The sequence below is a fragment of the Electrophorus electricus genome, chromosome 6 (genome assembly GCF_041902795.1).
Source record: "Electrophorus electricus isolate QZ-2024a chromosome 6, ASM4190279v1, whole genome shotgun sequence".
NCBI lineage: Eukaryota > Metazoa > Chordata > Actinopteri > Gymnotiformes > Gymnotidae > Electrophorus > Electrophorus electricus.
The window spans coordinates 26,628,580-26,646,823 of NC_137502.1; the positions used below are offsets into that span (position 1 = coordinate 26,628,580).

General features: G+C 48.8%; 1 protein-coding gene across 2 annotated transcripts in view; it reads right to left on the reverse strand.

Annotated features, from left to right (window-relative positions):
* The window catches only part of pepd (peptidase D), a 45,225-nt gene that overhangs the window by 7,660 nt on the left and 19,321 nt on the right, over positions 1-18,244 (reverse strand). For both annotated transcript variants that reach the window (XM_027019784.2, XM_027019777.3), the window contains exons 8-9: positions 17,438-17,513; positions 10,492-10,538 (exon numbers count right to left, since the gene is read on the reverse strand). In XM_027019784.2, coding sequence (XP_026875585.2) covers positions 10,492-10,538; positions 17,438-17,513 — 123 coding nt within the window. The remainder of the gene's footprint in view (positions 1-10,491; positions 10,539-17,437; positions 17,514-18,244) is intronic.

Sequence of the window (18,244 nt, forward strand, 5' to 3'; positions counted from 1 at the left end):
GCAGGAACGGTACAACAAACCCAGCGTACACTTCCAGCTATTTTATGCACCCAGATAAATGTCACCCTTGAATCTAATTATAACGAATACAAACCAGCTAGCCACAGAGTCAGCTTCAGTTACATTACTGTTTTTATAATGAACTGTTTCACCATTTAATAACTGACAGAGGTGCCCTTCACAACAAGTACTAATGAATTAATTAATTAGAAATAGAGAAAGAGACATGTATATCAAATATCCAGACACTTAATAGAGGGTCCATGTGTTTCGTGTTGGCTGGCACAACACGCCCAGCTGGCGACCTGGATTATGAAAGAACCGTCCTGGTCAGCCTTGCTAAAGGGTCCGGTGTGCATGCGTGGCAGAGCCAGGATTAGAACCCCCAACCTTCCGATAGCCCAAAGTGCTATCCACTAGGCCAGCGGACGTCCACAGAAGAGAGGAGGATCTACTGAGGTGGAAATGAGCGTTACACCTGCCCCCGCTACCGTGGCCACGCCTCCCGATTAATGTCCCACCACGCATCGGGGGAACTCCGCATCCAGCAGTGATGCAGAGAAGTGCAACCTCCCTGCTGCTCTACGGAGGTGAACAGGGGCAGCACGTCCCGCACGTGCCTGTTCACCTGGGTGCCACGGCAACAGAGAGAAGCACTCCAGCGCCCGCATCGGAGGGCCAAGCTATGACAACGCACCTCGTCTCAGCTCTCGGAACAAAGCACACGGCATGCCGGCAATTCCTTGATTCACATGCAGCCAGGAACGCATGGCCTCACTCCGGTATCCTGCGCAGGAAGCGCGCATGACTTCAGTCTCCCCATCTGTCACCCCCAACCGTGACTGTAGAACTCCAGCACTCAGACACAGCAGCTGATTCTACAAGGAGAAACAAGTAATAATGCGCAGAACCAGGAAACAAAGCGTTGTTGGGCACAGTGTAACCTGAGTCGCAGTATCGCTGTTACACAAACGCAGGATATTTTGAATGTCAATATCACTTAACTGTCCATATTTCATGGCACTCCGAACGTCACTTACAGCTGATTCGTGACACACAAATGTATATTACGATTATTATCACTGCTGTGAGCAAAGAATCCTCCACCCATCTGTTCCGTACATCACTGAATCAGTGATTCAGACCCAGATCGACATTGACCTTCACCAAAAGAGCCGATGACTCACTGCTGTCTGAGGAGAGACGAAACCCTTCAAATTTGGCTTAGCTGGGTTGCAGACCTCCTCCCCCCCGCCGCCCAGCCGGTACTCCATCGCCCGCTCTGATGGGCAGGCCCCGGCCCTGCCGTATGGTTGCCTCCTTAACGGAAACCCTCCCGCACGACTGGCATGCGCTTAATAACAGACATAAAACGAAGAAACTCTGCCAGATGGCAGGAAGGGAGGGGAGGCGAGACTGTTTAATCTGCTACGGCAAAAAAGCAACCCTCCCCAATCAGGATCTGCCTTTTCAGGAGGATTAAACCGTTTTCTGGCCAGCGACTTCCAGCCATCGTCTCCGGGATTTTCCTTTATGGGGCAGAAGGCGATTTTTCATCGCGGCTTATCCTCCCACCAGCTTTCTTCAAGATGGACGCAGTGCCAAATCAGCGCGCCACGCCCACAAAGGTCTGCGCGTGATGCTTGTTGCGTGACTGTTCCTGGCATTTGTAATGACGCCGCACATCTGTACCTCAAATCCACTCCATCGGAGGAGCCGAGCCGCACTGAGCGAGGTCTCAACGCGGCGACCTTCAGGAACCGGGGAGGGTGCCTTTCGGGGGCGGTTCTTTCGGGTTCTGGCCGAGGAGGACGTCGCACCTGCCTGCGCGCCGGGTCTGGCCGTCTGCAGGGGGCTCGGATCCTCGCGGCGCTCGGGGCTCGTCTTCGCTGGGGAGAGAGCCACCTCGGAGGCCCTTGGAGCTGGCACAGAGAGCAAGGGCTCCACTGGGGGCTGACGGAGGCTCAGAGCCCCCGGGTGCAGCAGAGTGGGCCAGGGAACGGGCTCCTCTGCCTCCCTGGCCAAAAATCACAACAAAAGCTCTCTGGAGCTTCTCTTGTAACTTTCTAGCTCTCGCGCGCTCTCTCTCTTTTTTCTTTCCTTCTGCCCTCCTTCCAAATCCTCCCTTCTCCTCCAAACTCTTTCTTTCCATTCCCGTCACTTCTCTCTCCAATCCTTCTTGGTTTCTCTTCCGCGTCCTCCAAGAGTGCCAAAAGTTTTCAGCCTGAACCCAGAGCCTCTGTCGCCACCTCAGAGCTCGGGCTCGCGCCTCAAATCCCCTGGAAGTCTGCATTTTAAAAGGCGGCTTTACAAGATGCCTTCGTGTTCAGGTAAATCGCAGCTGGAGCAAATTAAGGAAGGTGCTTTAACAAGCGTGGCAGGTTACTGGAACTATAGAGACAGCCAGTGCCTAGGGCTCAACAGAGGACAGCGGCAAGGACGAAGAATCAGACACAAAGCCGGAAAATTAGAATAGCCGCTGAAACTAGAGCCCCCTTACTGGAATAGGCGACGAGGGGCCTGATTACGGGATCCATACCTATATCTGGAGGCACCCGTGCCAAAAAAACCTTTTACAGAGAGACACGGTGGAGGCACTGTGTGGACAGAGCAGTCACTGATGGAAGCAGCTGGTCGCGTTTCACTTTTATCAGTTCGGTCCAGAACGTTTGGCTGGGAGACGTTCACACCGCTGGCAAATGAATCAGGATGCGGTAGGAATCTTTATCCTGGAAGGCTGGAGAGGTTTGTCTCGTTTCTGTTGCCACGGTAATGCCACAGCCATCACTCCATCCTGATGGATGTGGAGACAGCTCTACGTTGGAAGGCTGGATGAAAAGAACTCTCAGAAAAGTTAGGGTTACAGAACAAAGCCCAGGGAAGCCTATATTAGTACGATACAGGAAAACGCACGCGTGGCTACATTTCAAGAGCCACTCACAGCTGGCCATCATACCCCACCGCAGGGCAGCATGTCACGGCCAATAATCAACTGGGTGCCGACATTTTTGGAAATCTTTAACACACTGTCATGAACCACATCAGACAAGGTCCTTGAACACAAGATGGCAAAACAGTGGGTCGTTACTTTGGTCTCTGTAGTGACAATCAGAGGGTGTTATCAGACATGTCTGCATCCTCCTGTCAGTACTTCCCCAGAAACATATGCTTGTATGTAGACGAACACGTGCGGAAGGAATTACGAAGACACGAGACAGATGCAGCGGAGTACGGGAACTGGGCAGCTGGCAGAACAAAAACCAAAAACAAAACAAAGACTAATTAGTAATCGTCTTAGCTTGAAAATCTCAGTTCCCTTTTCGTAACACTTGCATGTTGCGGTATGAAGAGATGAGGGCCATCCGAGTGAGGAGTCCACCAGCCCCACCGTTCCTTTTCAAAAGATGTGTGCGGTTCAAAGCTTCCCCACACAGATAACAGCCGCCCTGTTTTCCATTGATTAAAGCCCAGCGAGAGCTAGCGGCTTCGTTCCAGGAGCGCTCCGGAGAAGGAACAGTCTGCCTCCTCTCCCCTCGTTCAGCTCTCCCCGGGGAGGTTTTCAAAAGAGACAACGAAGGTCGACAGGACTGAGCTTGGTAAGCAGCGGGGCATTTTTGTTGCTTAGCGCCGGGACCGCGGCTGTCGTATTCACCCGTCGTCCTGGCAGGCGGCAGGTGAGCGGCTCACGGGCAAGGCTGACGTGAACCGTGTGTATGGGGCGGAGAGACTGTCTGGCCGCTGGTCCCAGCGGGTGTTACCGGAGCACATCCAGCGCTGGGGAGTGGAAGTCATATGGTCTGAAGCATGCTTCTGACAGAGAACAGGCCTCAAAGCAGCCGTGGCCGAGACGGCATTGGCCCAAAGACACAGGCCCGGCGTCTCTGAGGCGGCACATGAAGAGGGACAAAAAAACTTTACAGGCAGAAAACATCTTCCGAGGCAGAATCGCGGCGCAGTTAGCCGCTACACAGAGCACGCTTGGGGCGTCGAGCCCGCCGTACCCATCACCAGACCTTCTCCAGGAGAGCACGGCTGGTAGCTGGAAAGGTTTTACACAAGAATATTCACACTGCGAGAGGAACAGTGCCATTCCAGACTATAAACTACAGCCACACGGAGGCTGACTGAATAACGGAAATATGATTCTGTCCTGAGTGCACTGTTGGCGGGATGCTGAGAGCGTGCTCTTTGAGAAGAACACTCCCTCCGCTAGACTACGTGCTGGGGAGTTTATGAATTTTGATTGTGAACCTGGTGGGTGGAGGAAAAAGAAAATCAAAACAAAACCAACCATAGAAAACAAGAAGTGAGCAAGTCTCACGTGGGTTTGGATCTGTTTTTTTTAACCACGCCACCAACCCCACTACAAAGGTACGTCAAAAACTGACATCTACCCCACCCTTCCCAAAAAGTTTGTTTTGACAACCAACTCTGGTGTGATGGCAGATATATACATACCCCTCAAAGCTCTGCTTCTCAGAGAACCCCCCCCCGACCAACTCTACAGAAGACAGGACCAACCAGAGCAGCACCAATCAAAAGCAACATAGGCCCGAGCCATTATCTGTCCCCAACCTCCACCTGCCCCCACCCTGCCCCCACCCTTCCCCCGCCGGGCCGCCATATCTGCGGCTTTGAAGTCGCGGCCGCCGGCACTGTCGCGAGCGCTGCGCCTCCTCATTAAAACCTCCAGCAGCTTCTGATCAAGGCTGCGTGTGCAGCCGTTGCGGGAGGAGGCACGTGGGACGGACACGTGGGAGTGGCGGGGCAATACAAGCGGAAGCGGAGGCCTCGGTTGGCCCTTACAACGCGCGGGGGGGGGGGGGGGGGGCTTCCAGCCAATTTCATCTCGCTTTGTTAAACAGTGCTCACGTGTGCGGTAAGTTAAACATGAACACTCCTTTGATGCCCTCCTTGAAACACTCCATTTTCCAAACATCCTCTTGGTGTCAGGAGCAATGGCTGAAACATTAGGTATGATCGATGAGTCTAAATCAGCCAGGACCACAATAATGTGATAACCCACCAACAATCAGATCCAGTATCACACAGGCGAGGCCGCGTGCAGCGTACTCGCCGTTAATTGTCGGGTTTCGGTGTGGCGTTTCATCCTGTCTTCCTGGCTCCCCTGTCACCTGTGCATGCTATTTTTAACTTGTAACCATAACAACAGCTGTGTTTCTCTACTGTCAGTTCGGGGTTTTTTGTTCCTTGTGGGAGGAAGCTTTGTCTCGGAACGTTTGCAGGGTTTCGAGAGGGCCCGTGTGCAGAACAAACAACACAAAAAAAATATAAAAACAGACTGGTAGAAATTGTACTCAGGTGTGACATTTAACAACAACAACAAAAAAAAAAGTTAAATCTTTACAGAAAATGTGACATAAGGAATGAGACATGAATTAAAACGTAACCGTTAAAAAAAAAAAAAAAAAAAAGGTCTATTTGTCAAACACCCATCCAACCAATAAAGTTGGCAGATTACAAAGCAGCTGTCCTCTGAAAAGGTAAACTGAATTATATGTTACACTACGTGTCTCGTACACCTGGATAACCCTCAACATGGTGCCAACACACTGATAAATGTCAAAAGCTGGCACTTGGAACAAAAGCCTGGTGTGGGCAGCAGTGGGGAAGCGAAGGGATCCCAGGAATGTGAGACTGCTCCGTGGATTCTCACCAACATCAACCGTCCCCCCCATCCCACATCATTAACAGCACAGGTGCCCGATCGTCCCTGCAAATGGCTGCTGTGGTTTTAGGTGGTTATTTCCACTTGCGCCATCAGCTCGTCCCAGCTGGTCAGGGTTAGCTCCTGCCGAAAAGCAGCTCCGCTTCTTCCTGTGTGAGGAGCAGTTTGCTGGTCTGCAAACAGAGGCTGACGTCGTCTTCAGGAGCATACAGAGGAACTGAGGCAGGGTCAGTATGAGATGGGAGACGTTCCACTGCTTGCCCACAGCAGATGTTCGGTCCCACCACACCTTCCCACTCCGGCTGATCAGGACTGGACTGGCGTGCGTTTGCCCCAGTCAGAAGAGGCCACAGCTGGACCGGCGTTACATTTACATTTCTGGCATTTAGCGGACGCTTTTACCCAAAGCGATTTACAATTATGACAGAGTACAACTTGAGCAATTGAGGGTTAAGGGCCTTGCTCAGGGGTCCAACAATTTGGTGGTGGGCTTGAACTGGCAACTTTCTGAATACAAGTCAAGTACCTTAACCACTAAGCTACCGGTGCCCCAGTGGTAGCTCAGTAAGCTAATAACCAGTAACCTACTAACAGGGAATGGTTCTGCAGTTTGAGAATTTCCCAGGTGGCACCTCCGCTGCAGAACACGAGGTAAGAGACGAGGGTGGGGCAAGGTTAAGGTCGAGTGGATGAAACGCCGTGAGAAAAATCCACTTGCATGTCAAATGAATCCTGGTAACACCAACAGTGACATGGAACAAGGTCCACACCAAGTGCTTCTGGCCATCACCGGGCACAGCAAAACCAACCTCGCTGATGCAGACGTACCTTAGCTGGCCCAGACTCCTCCCTTAGAGACCAAACCTTTGACCACGTCGCGCGACTTCCTTGCGGCAATTCAGAAGGTGGAACCCGTGTGTGACAGGCACCTTTAACCTTTTCAGACTTTGAGGCACATTAACTCAATAACTGACGACAGTTGTTTGAGTCCAGATAACCCAGTCATTTCTAAGCAACAATCTTTTGTGGGAAAATCAAAGAAATGTGTTTGCACCAACAACCTGCTAGGGTTTTGATTTCTAAGATTAATCCCTTATCTTACGAAAAATTGTGTTTTTCATCAAAGAATAATATGGGGCACCCAGAGATTATTTTAAAAAGTCTGCAAATGCTTGTGCACGTGAGAGGAATAGCTGATAAAAATGAGGCAAGTGAGTATTAAAATCGTAGTTGTCATTCAAACCCTTGCTTCACATCAGCGTCAGTCAAAACTTTCCAAACTCAACAAAGATACCAGTTTTCTTGTGTGTGTGTGAGTGTGTGTGTGTGTGTGTGTGTGTGTGTGTGTGTGGTGGGGGGGGGGGGGGGGCAGTGCAGTATAAGCAATGCCATTACAACCCCCACCCCAAATCCAGCATAACACAAATTCAATCTGCACTGCATGGCCAGAATTGGATGAAGCCGCTTTCACAGATTACATCTAACGCTAGATAACCACAGCTAATGTCTCTGGGAAGCTAGCTAGCTCCAGTAGATGCACACTGCTTAGATGGAAATCTGCATTATTCTCAGAGCCACAAATCCACAAAACGCATGCTTACGGGGGTTATATTTAGCCATGCCATATCTTAATACCTTGCCAAATAGAATGAGTCATATTGTACTTGGCTTTCCAACAGTGAGCACAGACACGCTGAAACAAACTGTAGTCTATTAGAAGATGAAGTAAAAAAGAAAAAAAGTTGAACAGGCCATTTGCCAGAATTACACCTCATGAAATTCCCAGAGATTCTGCCAGATAAGAGAAAGCTGTAGACGTTGAGTAGCGAACACGGCAACCTTTAGCCTCGGATCGGGTCCAAGCGCTGTGAACCTAAATGGCTTCATGTTTTTATCCAGCTCATCGCCAATCCTCACGAAGTCAGCGTCCAACACGTTTCTGATGCCACATTTACGTCTTTGTGAACAGTGTAGCTGATGTAACATCAATATGTACAAGAACATACTGTATAATAACAGTTAGCTAGTTTTCGATTATTAAATGTAGCTATATTCTTGAAAATTCTTATAAAAAAATCTCACATAATGATACAATTTTACATTCCTTTGACTGTAATAATGACCTAAAAAGTGATGCCACTTTGAAGACGCCATCATGAACTGCAACTCCTTGCTGGCCATGGCAGACTCTTTGAGGAGCTTGGATCGTGTAAATGAGCAGATATGAGGAGAGAAGCCAAACCCTGAACCTCACTTGAACCTCTTTGAGAGAATATTCCTGTGTAAATTACTAGTGGTACTAATGAGAGCTCTGGCTGGACAGCACACCCTGTGAACGTTCGAGAACCATCCGAGCTTGTTGAGCTGTTCAGGGGTCCCCCGGGTTCCTCCCCGACACCGGGCCCTTCAGAGCTTTGGGTTAAAGGTCAAGAGAGCTCTCTCCAGCCAGCTCAAGGGACTTACTTCAGTGCAGAGCCGGTCCTGGCAGAACCATGCTGAGTGAAAGACCCAGCACATGATCCTCTAAACGCAAAAACCAACAGTCATTCAACTCCACTGAATGCCGTAACTGCATGCTTTTGCATCATCAGTGACCATCGGTCTTGGCCAGCAGGCATGCAGACAGCATTCTTCCACAATCAACAGGAACCTGATGAGATTGCATGTACACTAAAAATGATGCCTCAGATCTGGAGATATGAGAAGAGGTGAGCTGTGATGCTTTGTGAGGGCTTGAATTCACGACTCCAGTCTGATGCGGTTACACAACCAACATACAAGTCTCGTTGGAGATCACTGAGTTGAACATGCCCAGCTTCAGAGGAGGGCCACAACATGAGCGCTCTGTCCTTTCAGCTCCATGGCTTTATGCTAAAGGAAGATGTGATAAGGGGAGGGTGTTTTCCTCTCTTTATTTTTCAAAAATAACTCTTAAGGCTTTTTAGTGCATTATTGACAATTCAAAGCCACAGCCGCCCTTCCAAAATGTGCTTCATTCTGAGCAGCAGACAGAATGTGGACAGTGTCTGGCATTGGGTGCCAGTGCGTCAGAGTCAAGGCTATCTGTCAGAGACAGGCTACAGCTCTACCATGCCTCAACTCCAAACACGCTAGGCTGAAGTTACACGCTTGCTGCTGCAGTGAACAGCCACATAGGAAATAAGACTCAGAGCTACAGCCACTCAGCCAAAGTGCAAAGTCTCTTTAGTGTGTGTGAGAGAGAGAGAGAGAGAGAGAGAGAGAGAGAGAATGAGCTTTTTTCTTGCTATCTAAACAGGTTAAAGAAGAAAAGTTGCTTCCGAGATTTGGTGACATCCAATCAAATTGTTCCTAATGATAAGTCAACAAAAGCACTTCTCAAACCCTGGACCTGCATAGCTTGTCCCTCACAGACTAAATGGCTAAAGAACTGCTGACAGTACACAGCAATGAATACACACCTATACACCTAACAGCACAGCACATGTGTGGGTGTGTGTACCACTCATACACACATCCATGTACAAGCACCCCTAATACAAAACACACGCGCACACACACGCAGGCGGGCACACATACACGTGGGCGAACAGACTCTCACAAGCAAGGGTGGAACAGGAGCCATGAGTGGATTTGCCCTGCATTGCATTACAATACAATAATGACATTTGGAGCATTGTTGACTGCAGACATGCTCTTCCTCACTCCAGCGAAACTCAATTAACGTGCACACGACACGCTTCCTGAAGACTCCCCACAGACAACGCATGCTCCAGCCATTACTGCACAGTCAATGACGCCATCTGTAATCAATCAAAGCAATCGTTGGAAGCCATTCTGAATTAGCTTTCAGCACGCTCATTCGCTCTGGCACCTCCGGCTCACGTCACACCCAGCTGAACTGTACTGCGTCACAGAAACATTGAAAACAACTTTTCAAAAAAAGTGAACATTAACCCTGTAATGAGCAAATGAGCTCACTAGAAATCTCAGTGTGGCTGCAGCACGCTACAGTGAGCCACTGTTAGAAGGGTCTGGGTGGTCTATTGTACCCTAGAACAGCGCTGTGTCCAGCAGAGTAGCGTCATGTCCAACATAGTAGCTTCGCATCCAGCCCAGGACCGGCTCATTGAGTTTGCCCTTTTTCCCACCTGGCTGTCTGATGCTGTTCCATCATTACTGATTGCACTGCAGCTCTGAGGATCTCCTGCAGATGTGAGAAAACCTCTATAGTCTGTCGGGAGTGCTGGCATCCTGGAACCTGGCTGAGACTCTGAAGAACCAGAATTAAGACTTCATCTCACACCCAAAGATGTCTCGTTGAAAGGGAAACATCGAGCTTGAGGAAACGCGCCCAGTCTCCGAGGGTTAAAACGACCCATTGTGATTTATGGCAATTAACGTTTTCTAGATTTTAGGAAGTCCTTTGCACACGTCAGCAGCAGTACGTCTACACTGTGCCGTGTGAGCAGAACCGTACACCACATGAACTAAGACATGTCACAAAGACGTACAAACAGGCATACCCAAAGGATATTAAGAGTACTCACAAAAGTGTGCGTCTGTGATCAAATTTACCACGAATGACAGTGCTGTGCTCACACACACACACGCCACAAACAACAAACGCTGAAGATATTTGGACATATACAGAACACAGAGCATTGAGAGGATCACGCCTCTCAACACACACACACACACACACACAGTGTCTTCTCTAAGGTCTTTCGCATCTTGTGTTCTGGGGCGATGGTGTGTGTTGTGATTCTTTGACCTCTAAGATCACCGAGACAAACGTGCTGAAGAGCTCCACTCTCACTTACCTTTCCATCTCATATTCCTTATGGCCAGGCTTCACATGCTTCATTATCTGTTGGCAACAAAGAGGCAAACAAATAAATCCAATGAAGGCTTGGTTGTGTGCACCCTCTCAGCGCCCCCGCAGACCAGCTTGCCGACAAAGGCTAACGGGTTTGAGAGAGCGCTGGATATGATGACCTGATGGGTCCAAATTATACACCAATTTTTAAAGAGGAGAGTAGATATTAGAGAACCAGAGAGAGGGAGACAAACAGTGGGAATGGACGGGCTGGACTGCAGAGGGTGTGCAGCATGGCCAAGCTCCCAGCCCCAGCCCAGCCGAGCCCCAACCCCAGCCGAGCCCCAGCCCAGCCCAGCCCCAGCCCAGCCGAGCCCCAACCCCAGCTTCAGCCCCAGCACAGCCGAGCCCCAGCCCAGCCGAGCCTCAGTCCCCCAGCCCCAGCCCTGCCGAGCCCCAGCCCAGCCGAGCCCCAACCCCAGCCCAGCCCAGCCCCAGCCCAGCCGAGCCCCAGCCCCAGCTTCAGCCCCAGCACAGCCGAGCCCCAGCCCCAGCACAGCCGAGCCCCAGCCCAGCCGAGCCTCAGTCCCCCAGCCCCAGCCCTGCCGAGCCCCAGCCCAGCCGAGCCCCAGCCGAGCCCCAGCCCAGCCGAGCCCCAGCCGAGCCCCAGCCCAGCCGAGCCCCGGTCCCAGTCCCCCAGCCCCGGCCCAGCCGAGCCCCAGCCCCAGTCCAGCCGAGCCACAGCCCAGCCGAGCCCCAGCTGAGCCCCAGTCCCAGTCCCCCAGCCCATCCCCAGGGACTCGGGGCTGGTCCATTATACAGCTGACATGCCTCGACAAATAAGGTGACCTGGAGCTAAAAAAAAAAAGTGGACGCCGGTATATATAGCGGCCTCTGGAGAGAGGACATAAAAGAGAGTGTGTGTGTGTGTGTGTGTGTGTGTGTGTGAGTACTCTTTTTCCTAACCATCTAACTTGGTCAAAGGAACCTGGTGGTCCCCAGAGAAGATTCTGAGTTCTACTGGAGCCAAGCAAGTCTGAGCCAAAGCAGGCCAGGCTGAGCAGCTGGGGGCACAAATGATGGGGCGCATATACACGAAGGGGTCAGCGCGACAACTGAACCCAGATCAGGTCCAGGCTGAGCAGTGGGGGACACGGGTGCATGGCCGTGAAGGGGTCAGCATGACAACTGAACCCAGATCAGGTCCAGGCTGAGCAGTGGGGGACACGGGTGCTGGGGGATGCATGCCCGTGATGGGGTCAGCGCGACGGACTGAAACCAGATCAGGTGCAGGGAGGCCAGATTTTAATGACGCCCCTAGAGAGCACTGACAGCAAGCTCGGAGAAGTGTTGCCATGGCCACTAAACAGCCACCTTCAGGTCACCAAGATGACCTGTGTTGCCATGGCCACCTTCAGGTCACAGAGATGACAGGAACCGACAGTATGAGACAGTATGACGGGATGTAGAACGTAAGTAGAATGAACATGGAAATAAATGAGTCATGACAATATAAGATCGAAGTAAAACTACACGATGTTTCATTTCTTACAAACCCAGTATTTGTTTGGATGGCTCACACCCATCTAAATTGCAGTAGGCACACACACACACACACACACACACACACACACACACACACACACACACACACACACACACACACACACACACACACACACACACACACACACACACACACACACCAGCCTGAGCAGAGCTTGCTCACTCTTAGGGATATGGATAAATTAGGTATGTGCAATCTTACACTTTTTAAAAAGTATTTTTCACAATAAGTCTTCTTTTCTTTGCTTGACTCTTGGCATTGCAGGGTTTTGAACTAACTGGAGTAGGAGTCACCATCTTGTTTTGTGTATTTAAAAAAAAAATACTTTTTTTTGGCCACAATATGTAATAATCCATTTTGTGAACAAACACAAATTTGTCTCATTTAGCTCTGAATGCATTACTTGTGTTTCAACCATGTGTCAATTTTTTTGTGGGTGTTTGTCTCATTGAGAAATGTTTTCTTTGCAAGTCAACTCCATATCTCACTACCACAGAGGCCCATGAAAAACATTCAAACAATCAGAGCCCATTTAAATTTGCATTTGAATGTGAATGTCATTTAATTGCAGCATTTAGCTGCCTGTCTCCGTGTTTACTGACTGCTGGGATTCTCCACAGAGAAACATCGTCTTGAGCTACTATTGATTAACTGAACCCTTCACATCACTTATTGTCAGTTTGGTTTTGCATTTATGCACATTTTGTCATTTTTTGAGGTATCAGCATTGATCCCTGTATTTCCCGTATTTAAACAGTATTCTAGTTTGTTGGCATCTTGGACTCTAATCTACTGTACTGGCTAGGATATATTCTAGGAGTAGATGACAAAGCACTTTCGTAAGTCTCTCTGGATAAGAGCGGCTGTAAACATGCGTGTTTTCCCCACATGCTGCTCCCAGTGTGAAGACTGAAGATGTGGATTTGTTCAGGGATGTGACCGCTCAGGAACACAAGGTCCAGATGACTGCAAGGACAAGTGGGGTCCAGCAGGAGTTTGTGGTCTCGGTCAGTCGAGGCAGTAGCCGGTCTGAGACTGTGACTCTGCTAGGTTACATTAATATCTAAGCAGCTCTCCTGTCTCACTGACACACAAAATTGGTCCCTTTGTTGCCGTGTTTATATGGCACTTGTTCTTACGTCCTACCCCTCCACCGAACGAACCACAATCACATGCTGTTGGTCTATACATTTTCAGTTTCCTTCTGGTTAGCTTGCAAGATGATTCATACTGTAGGTTTTAACAATGGGCTGGCGTGAAGTGGCCTTGTCCGTTCACTCCAGACACTGGGTCTGAGCAGAAGCAGGCTGGGCTGTAAATCTTCATTTAATAATGCTCACAATAATTATTAAAGTGCTTGAAACGCTTCTGAAAAATGCTGGTATGGCAGCATTGGGAATAAACACGTTTGTGTCAAACTGAATAACGTGAGAGTGGATAATCACTGTATTTATATACTTGATCATATTCATGATGCCTTTGGAACCACTTAATAGGAGATTTATATTTATATATATATATATATATATATATATATATATATATATATATATTATATATATATATATATATTTATATATTTATATATATATATATATATATATATATATATATATATATAAAAATAAAAATAATACACACACACACACACACACACACACAATATTATATAGATATATAGAATACACATCATATCATAATTATTATTGTTACCATTACTAGTAATATTATTACTAACATAATAATAATAATAATAATGATCTTAAGACTGTGTGACTGTGACAGACACTGTGTGTTTCATTGCTTGTCTCATTCCAGAGAAACACTCTGGGTTAAACTTCAGAAGTTTAAAAAATGATGAACCTGGAGGCGAGATCTGAGGGAGGGAAGTTGAACTGATTTGCGTCAGAATTCCTAGTTGAAAAAGGGAAAAGCCTCGGTTCATAACATTTAACAACATGCAGTGAGGCTTCATACCAGGCCCCGATATAACACGGAGGCCTTCCCCATCAGAGCCACTGAGAAGAAACGCGCCTGAGCAAAGCAAAGGGCCTCTGTGTCTGTCTGTGTATGTGTGTGTGAAGACGAGAGAGGACCCAGCTACCAAGAATCAACACAGCAGCACAGGCTGGCCACTAGCCCTGCCCTGAGTTCAAACAGGGATTTGCAGCACGTGGGAATGTGGATTTGACTTTATCCAAGTTTGGGTTACTGATGGTGGCCAACCATGTCTTGCAGCTCTCAAGGTCTTCTATAATCATATTTATTTGTAAATGTCTACTGCATACATTATGTCCATCAGTGTCTTTTTGTCAACTATAAGCATCTTTGGGTCCCTGAAAAGTGCTATATAAATTAAATGTATTTATTATTATTATTGGCGGCGATCACTGGTTCTGGGAAAAATAATTTTGGCATCTAAAAAGATATTTTGGTTTCTAAAAGTGCAGAGCCAAATGATTGTTCTGTTAAACAGAACAAAATCTAACCCTTCACAAAGTCACAGTTGCAGAAGAGTTGAAAGCACAAGGAAACGACAGAGTCTGAAAGAACCCACATAACCCAGCTTGCATTATTAAGAGCAAGGCTCAACAGGGTTTTACACATCCATGTATGTCAAACACAGAGAAGTCCTTCTAATTGAGGTGGCGTGTCTGTTAAGTGCACGCTCCAGCCAGGAGGAAATGTCCAGGTCAGCATGGCGTGCGGCGTGCAGGGCTCTGACCTCATCTCTGTGCACACAAACGCCAACATCAAGGCCACAATCATACATCAAGGCCAGTGTTCCCATGCCCTACCTACACACACACACACACACACACACACACACACACGGAGAGACACGCTCCAGCAAACGCAGACACACTCACATGCACGGAAACACATGCAGACACACACACACACACACACACACGCACACTTCTTCTCACCCTCATCAGACGGGTTAATGCAAGTGAACTGTGCATCTGTTGAGGAGCTCAGCCTCTAGTTTTCTTTGTCCGACTTCAGCCAAACATGCTGAGCATTGTTGCATCATGGTGACATGTGACTAAGGTCAAACCATTATCAAGGTTCCAGTTGTGCTAGCAGCCAAAAAGAAATGTGCCACAAGTCCATGACCAAGCGTGATGTAAACGTGCTCTTCGATGGAACAACATTCTTTTTTAAAAAGACCAACGTTCATTGCTTCCAATTAAAGGCAACAGGGAGAAAACTGTCTGGGAGCAGCTGCCTTGTCCTGTCCACCGCGAGCCAGACTGTCTCGTTACATCACCCAAACACTCACGCATTACATCGACTCGACGAGTCGTTTAGGTCGCGCTTGTAATTAAGTGCAACACACACATAAAAGGTTACAGTAATTTCTCAAAACCCTGATCAGCCCCGCGCGTTAAGCGGAGGAAGACGTAGTGCTAATAAAACCACTCTGACTAAATGCATTAAGCGGCGGGGGGGGGGGGGGGGGAGGTCGGGCCGCGCACCTCCGCCCTGCGGCGCTCTAGCGCGGAAGGAGGGGGAGTGTGGGAGCAAGCCTGGTTTCCCGAGCCCCACCCCATGTTACCTTCCCGTAGCTCCGCCTGCTCCATCTCACCCCGTTTTTGGCACCCTGTGATCCATTAGCTTTGTCTGTGGCGCGCAAATATACAGCAACGGTAACGGGGGCCGCTAGAGGGCCGCGGCAGGGAGCGGCGCATGGAGGCCTGCGAGCTTTAATTGAAGGGGAGGTGTTCGCCTGCAGAAGACCGGAGCACGAGGAGGACGGCAGGAACGGAGGCGCCAGTCCAAGGTGTGCGGGAGCGGACGCAGGCGCAGTTGGCGCGGGCCTCCCGATCCCCCACTCCGGTCTCCCAGTAACGTCACAAGGACGAGCACTTTTCCCCTTGCAAACGTTCCCTTTAACAACAAAACGGCTGTGGCGGCACATGAAAAACATTTTCCAAGCTGAACACGTTTAATTAAAGGAAAATTAGAATTCCAGGGGCTACTATAAGAAGAGAGATTATGCAAATTAGTTTAAGATAATTAATTCTCAAAAACGGTTACCAAATAATCGCAGCTGGCATATGTCTTCGTTATGGTTACGAGCACCTTAAACCTAAACTTCTAAATACTGAACTTCTAATTACTGGACCAGCTTCTTTTTGCGTGTTAAGGTTGTTTATTTCCACACACACACACACACACACACACACACACACACACACACACACACACACGTCAGAGCCTCGGTGTGTTCCGATTCCTCCACAGCTCTGAAGAATGATGCCGCTCAGCTGCTGCTGGATAACTGACCTTCAGCTCAGAGAACCTGAAGGGGCCTCGCTGCCGTTTAACCATTCGATGCCTGTGCTGGAGAGGGCTGAGTGGTCACGATGATGTCACGCTGGGATTTTGTTGGGAATAACGAACGATGGCAAAAGCTACGGCCAAAAAAGAGGGCTGTCTGGCACGGAGCACTACACGCAGCTGGCCAAAGGTTAAAAGTAAGGCTGACCATGTCACTCCGGGGTCGTATTCCATCATTCTGTCACATACATATGACAGATGCCTACAGTTTTGAATTCATGCTGATATTAATAAGTACATATGTACTTAACAGAAAACCAGAAAATGTCTCTTCCTCAAAATGAAGTCTGTCAAATTGAGGGATAACATGTAAGGATAACTGTGAATTAGATTTGTATCCTACTACATCATGAGTGAACATATAATTCCACAGAACAATCCAAATGTAAATAAATACATAGATATTCAATGAAAATGACATAATTGGAAAGTCGTGAACACTCAGGGGTCAGGAAGGTGTCAGCTGTCATGGGGACGGAGTAGGGGAGGTGTTATGATGGTGTCAGGTGTCATGTGGATGGAGCAGGGGTGGTGTTATGATGGTGTCAGGGGTCATGTGGATGGAGCAGGGGTGGTGTTATGATGGTGTCAGGGGTCATGTGGATGGAGCAGGGGTGGTGTTATGATGGTGTCAGGGGTCATGTGGATGGAGTAGGGGTGGAGGTGGTGTTATGATGGTGTTTAACCACTTTCCACTGTGCGAGATCTCAGGACAACACCGATGCCGTGTGGCCTCACTGAAGATGGAGGTCCGACAGTGGAAGGGAAGAGAGTCGATTGTGTGAGTAGTCTGAAGCACTTTTACACGTCAAGCTTCAAGTTGCACACTCCTGTAGAGGGCGCTGGAGTGGCGTATTGCACAGCCAGAGTATTAAACTCCTTATCGTAGCTTAGCAACGGGCCAAAGTCTCTAAAACATCCTGAATCTGACTATGAGAGAGCGTCAGACAACGCCCAGACCAGCACTGTGGAGACTATTAGGAGCAGATCTCCTGTACGCTTGCACTGAGACATACAGACCAAAACCCAGCATTACCTGTTTATGTGCTTCACTGGAAATTCGGTTAGTGTAGCGCAGAACCTCCAACTCCATATCTGTCTTAATCAGTCGACTACAGAAGTAGAGAGAGAGAGAGAGAGAGAGAGAGAGAGAGAGAGAGAGAGAGAGAGAGAGAGAGAGAGAGAGAGAGAGAGAGAGACTTGTCATCTTGCAAAATCAACACTGTCATATAAGACAGATATAGCACTTTAGAATCATTTGTTTTAGGAGCATTGCGAGCAGGAGAATGGGGAAAAGGAGTCACAAAGCACGGCAGGCTGTCAGTGTCTCCTGCCATCCCAGCAACATCAAAGCCCAGAGCTTCAGGACTCGGCACACCTTCGCTACGACGCGCTCCTTCACCATCCACGTGACATGGCGCAAAGAGTACCAAAACATCCTCAGAGCCTCCTAGCTACTGCGCGGATGTGTTTACGTTCCCTTTCAGGTTTCAAAACTTACTCGGTGTGTTTGACAAACCCCGGCCTCACTGCTTGGTTAAATCAGTTCTACTAGCGTGATTACACTTTTCAGACTGAGCAGTAACAAGGCCAGCCCTTAGCAGATTTAAGGCGGAGCCTAGGCCAGCGTCCCACACGTCCTGCTCTAGCTACAGAAGCTACCAGACAGACTGATTAAACACATTAGGCGTGTTAGATGAGGCCAGATAAAGAGGCGGCCTGTGACAATCATGAGTGCGGCACCAGAAGGGGTCGGCCACCCTGCCTTTAATGAGCACAGCGAGGAATTAAAGGTACAATACCTACCATCCATTGCCCCTCCACAGAAAAGTTCCACACCCGA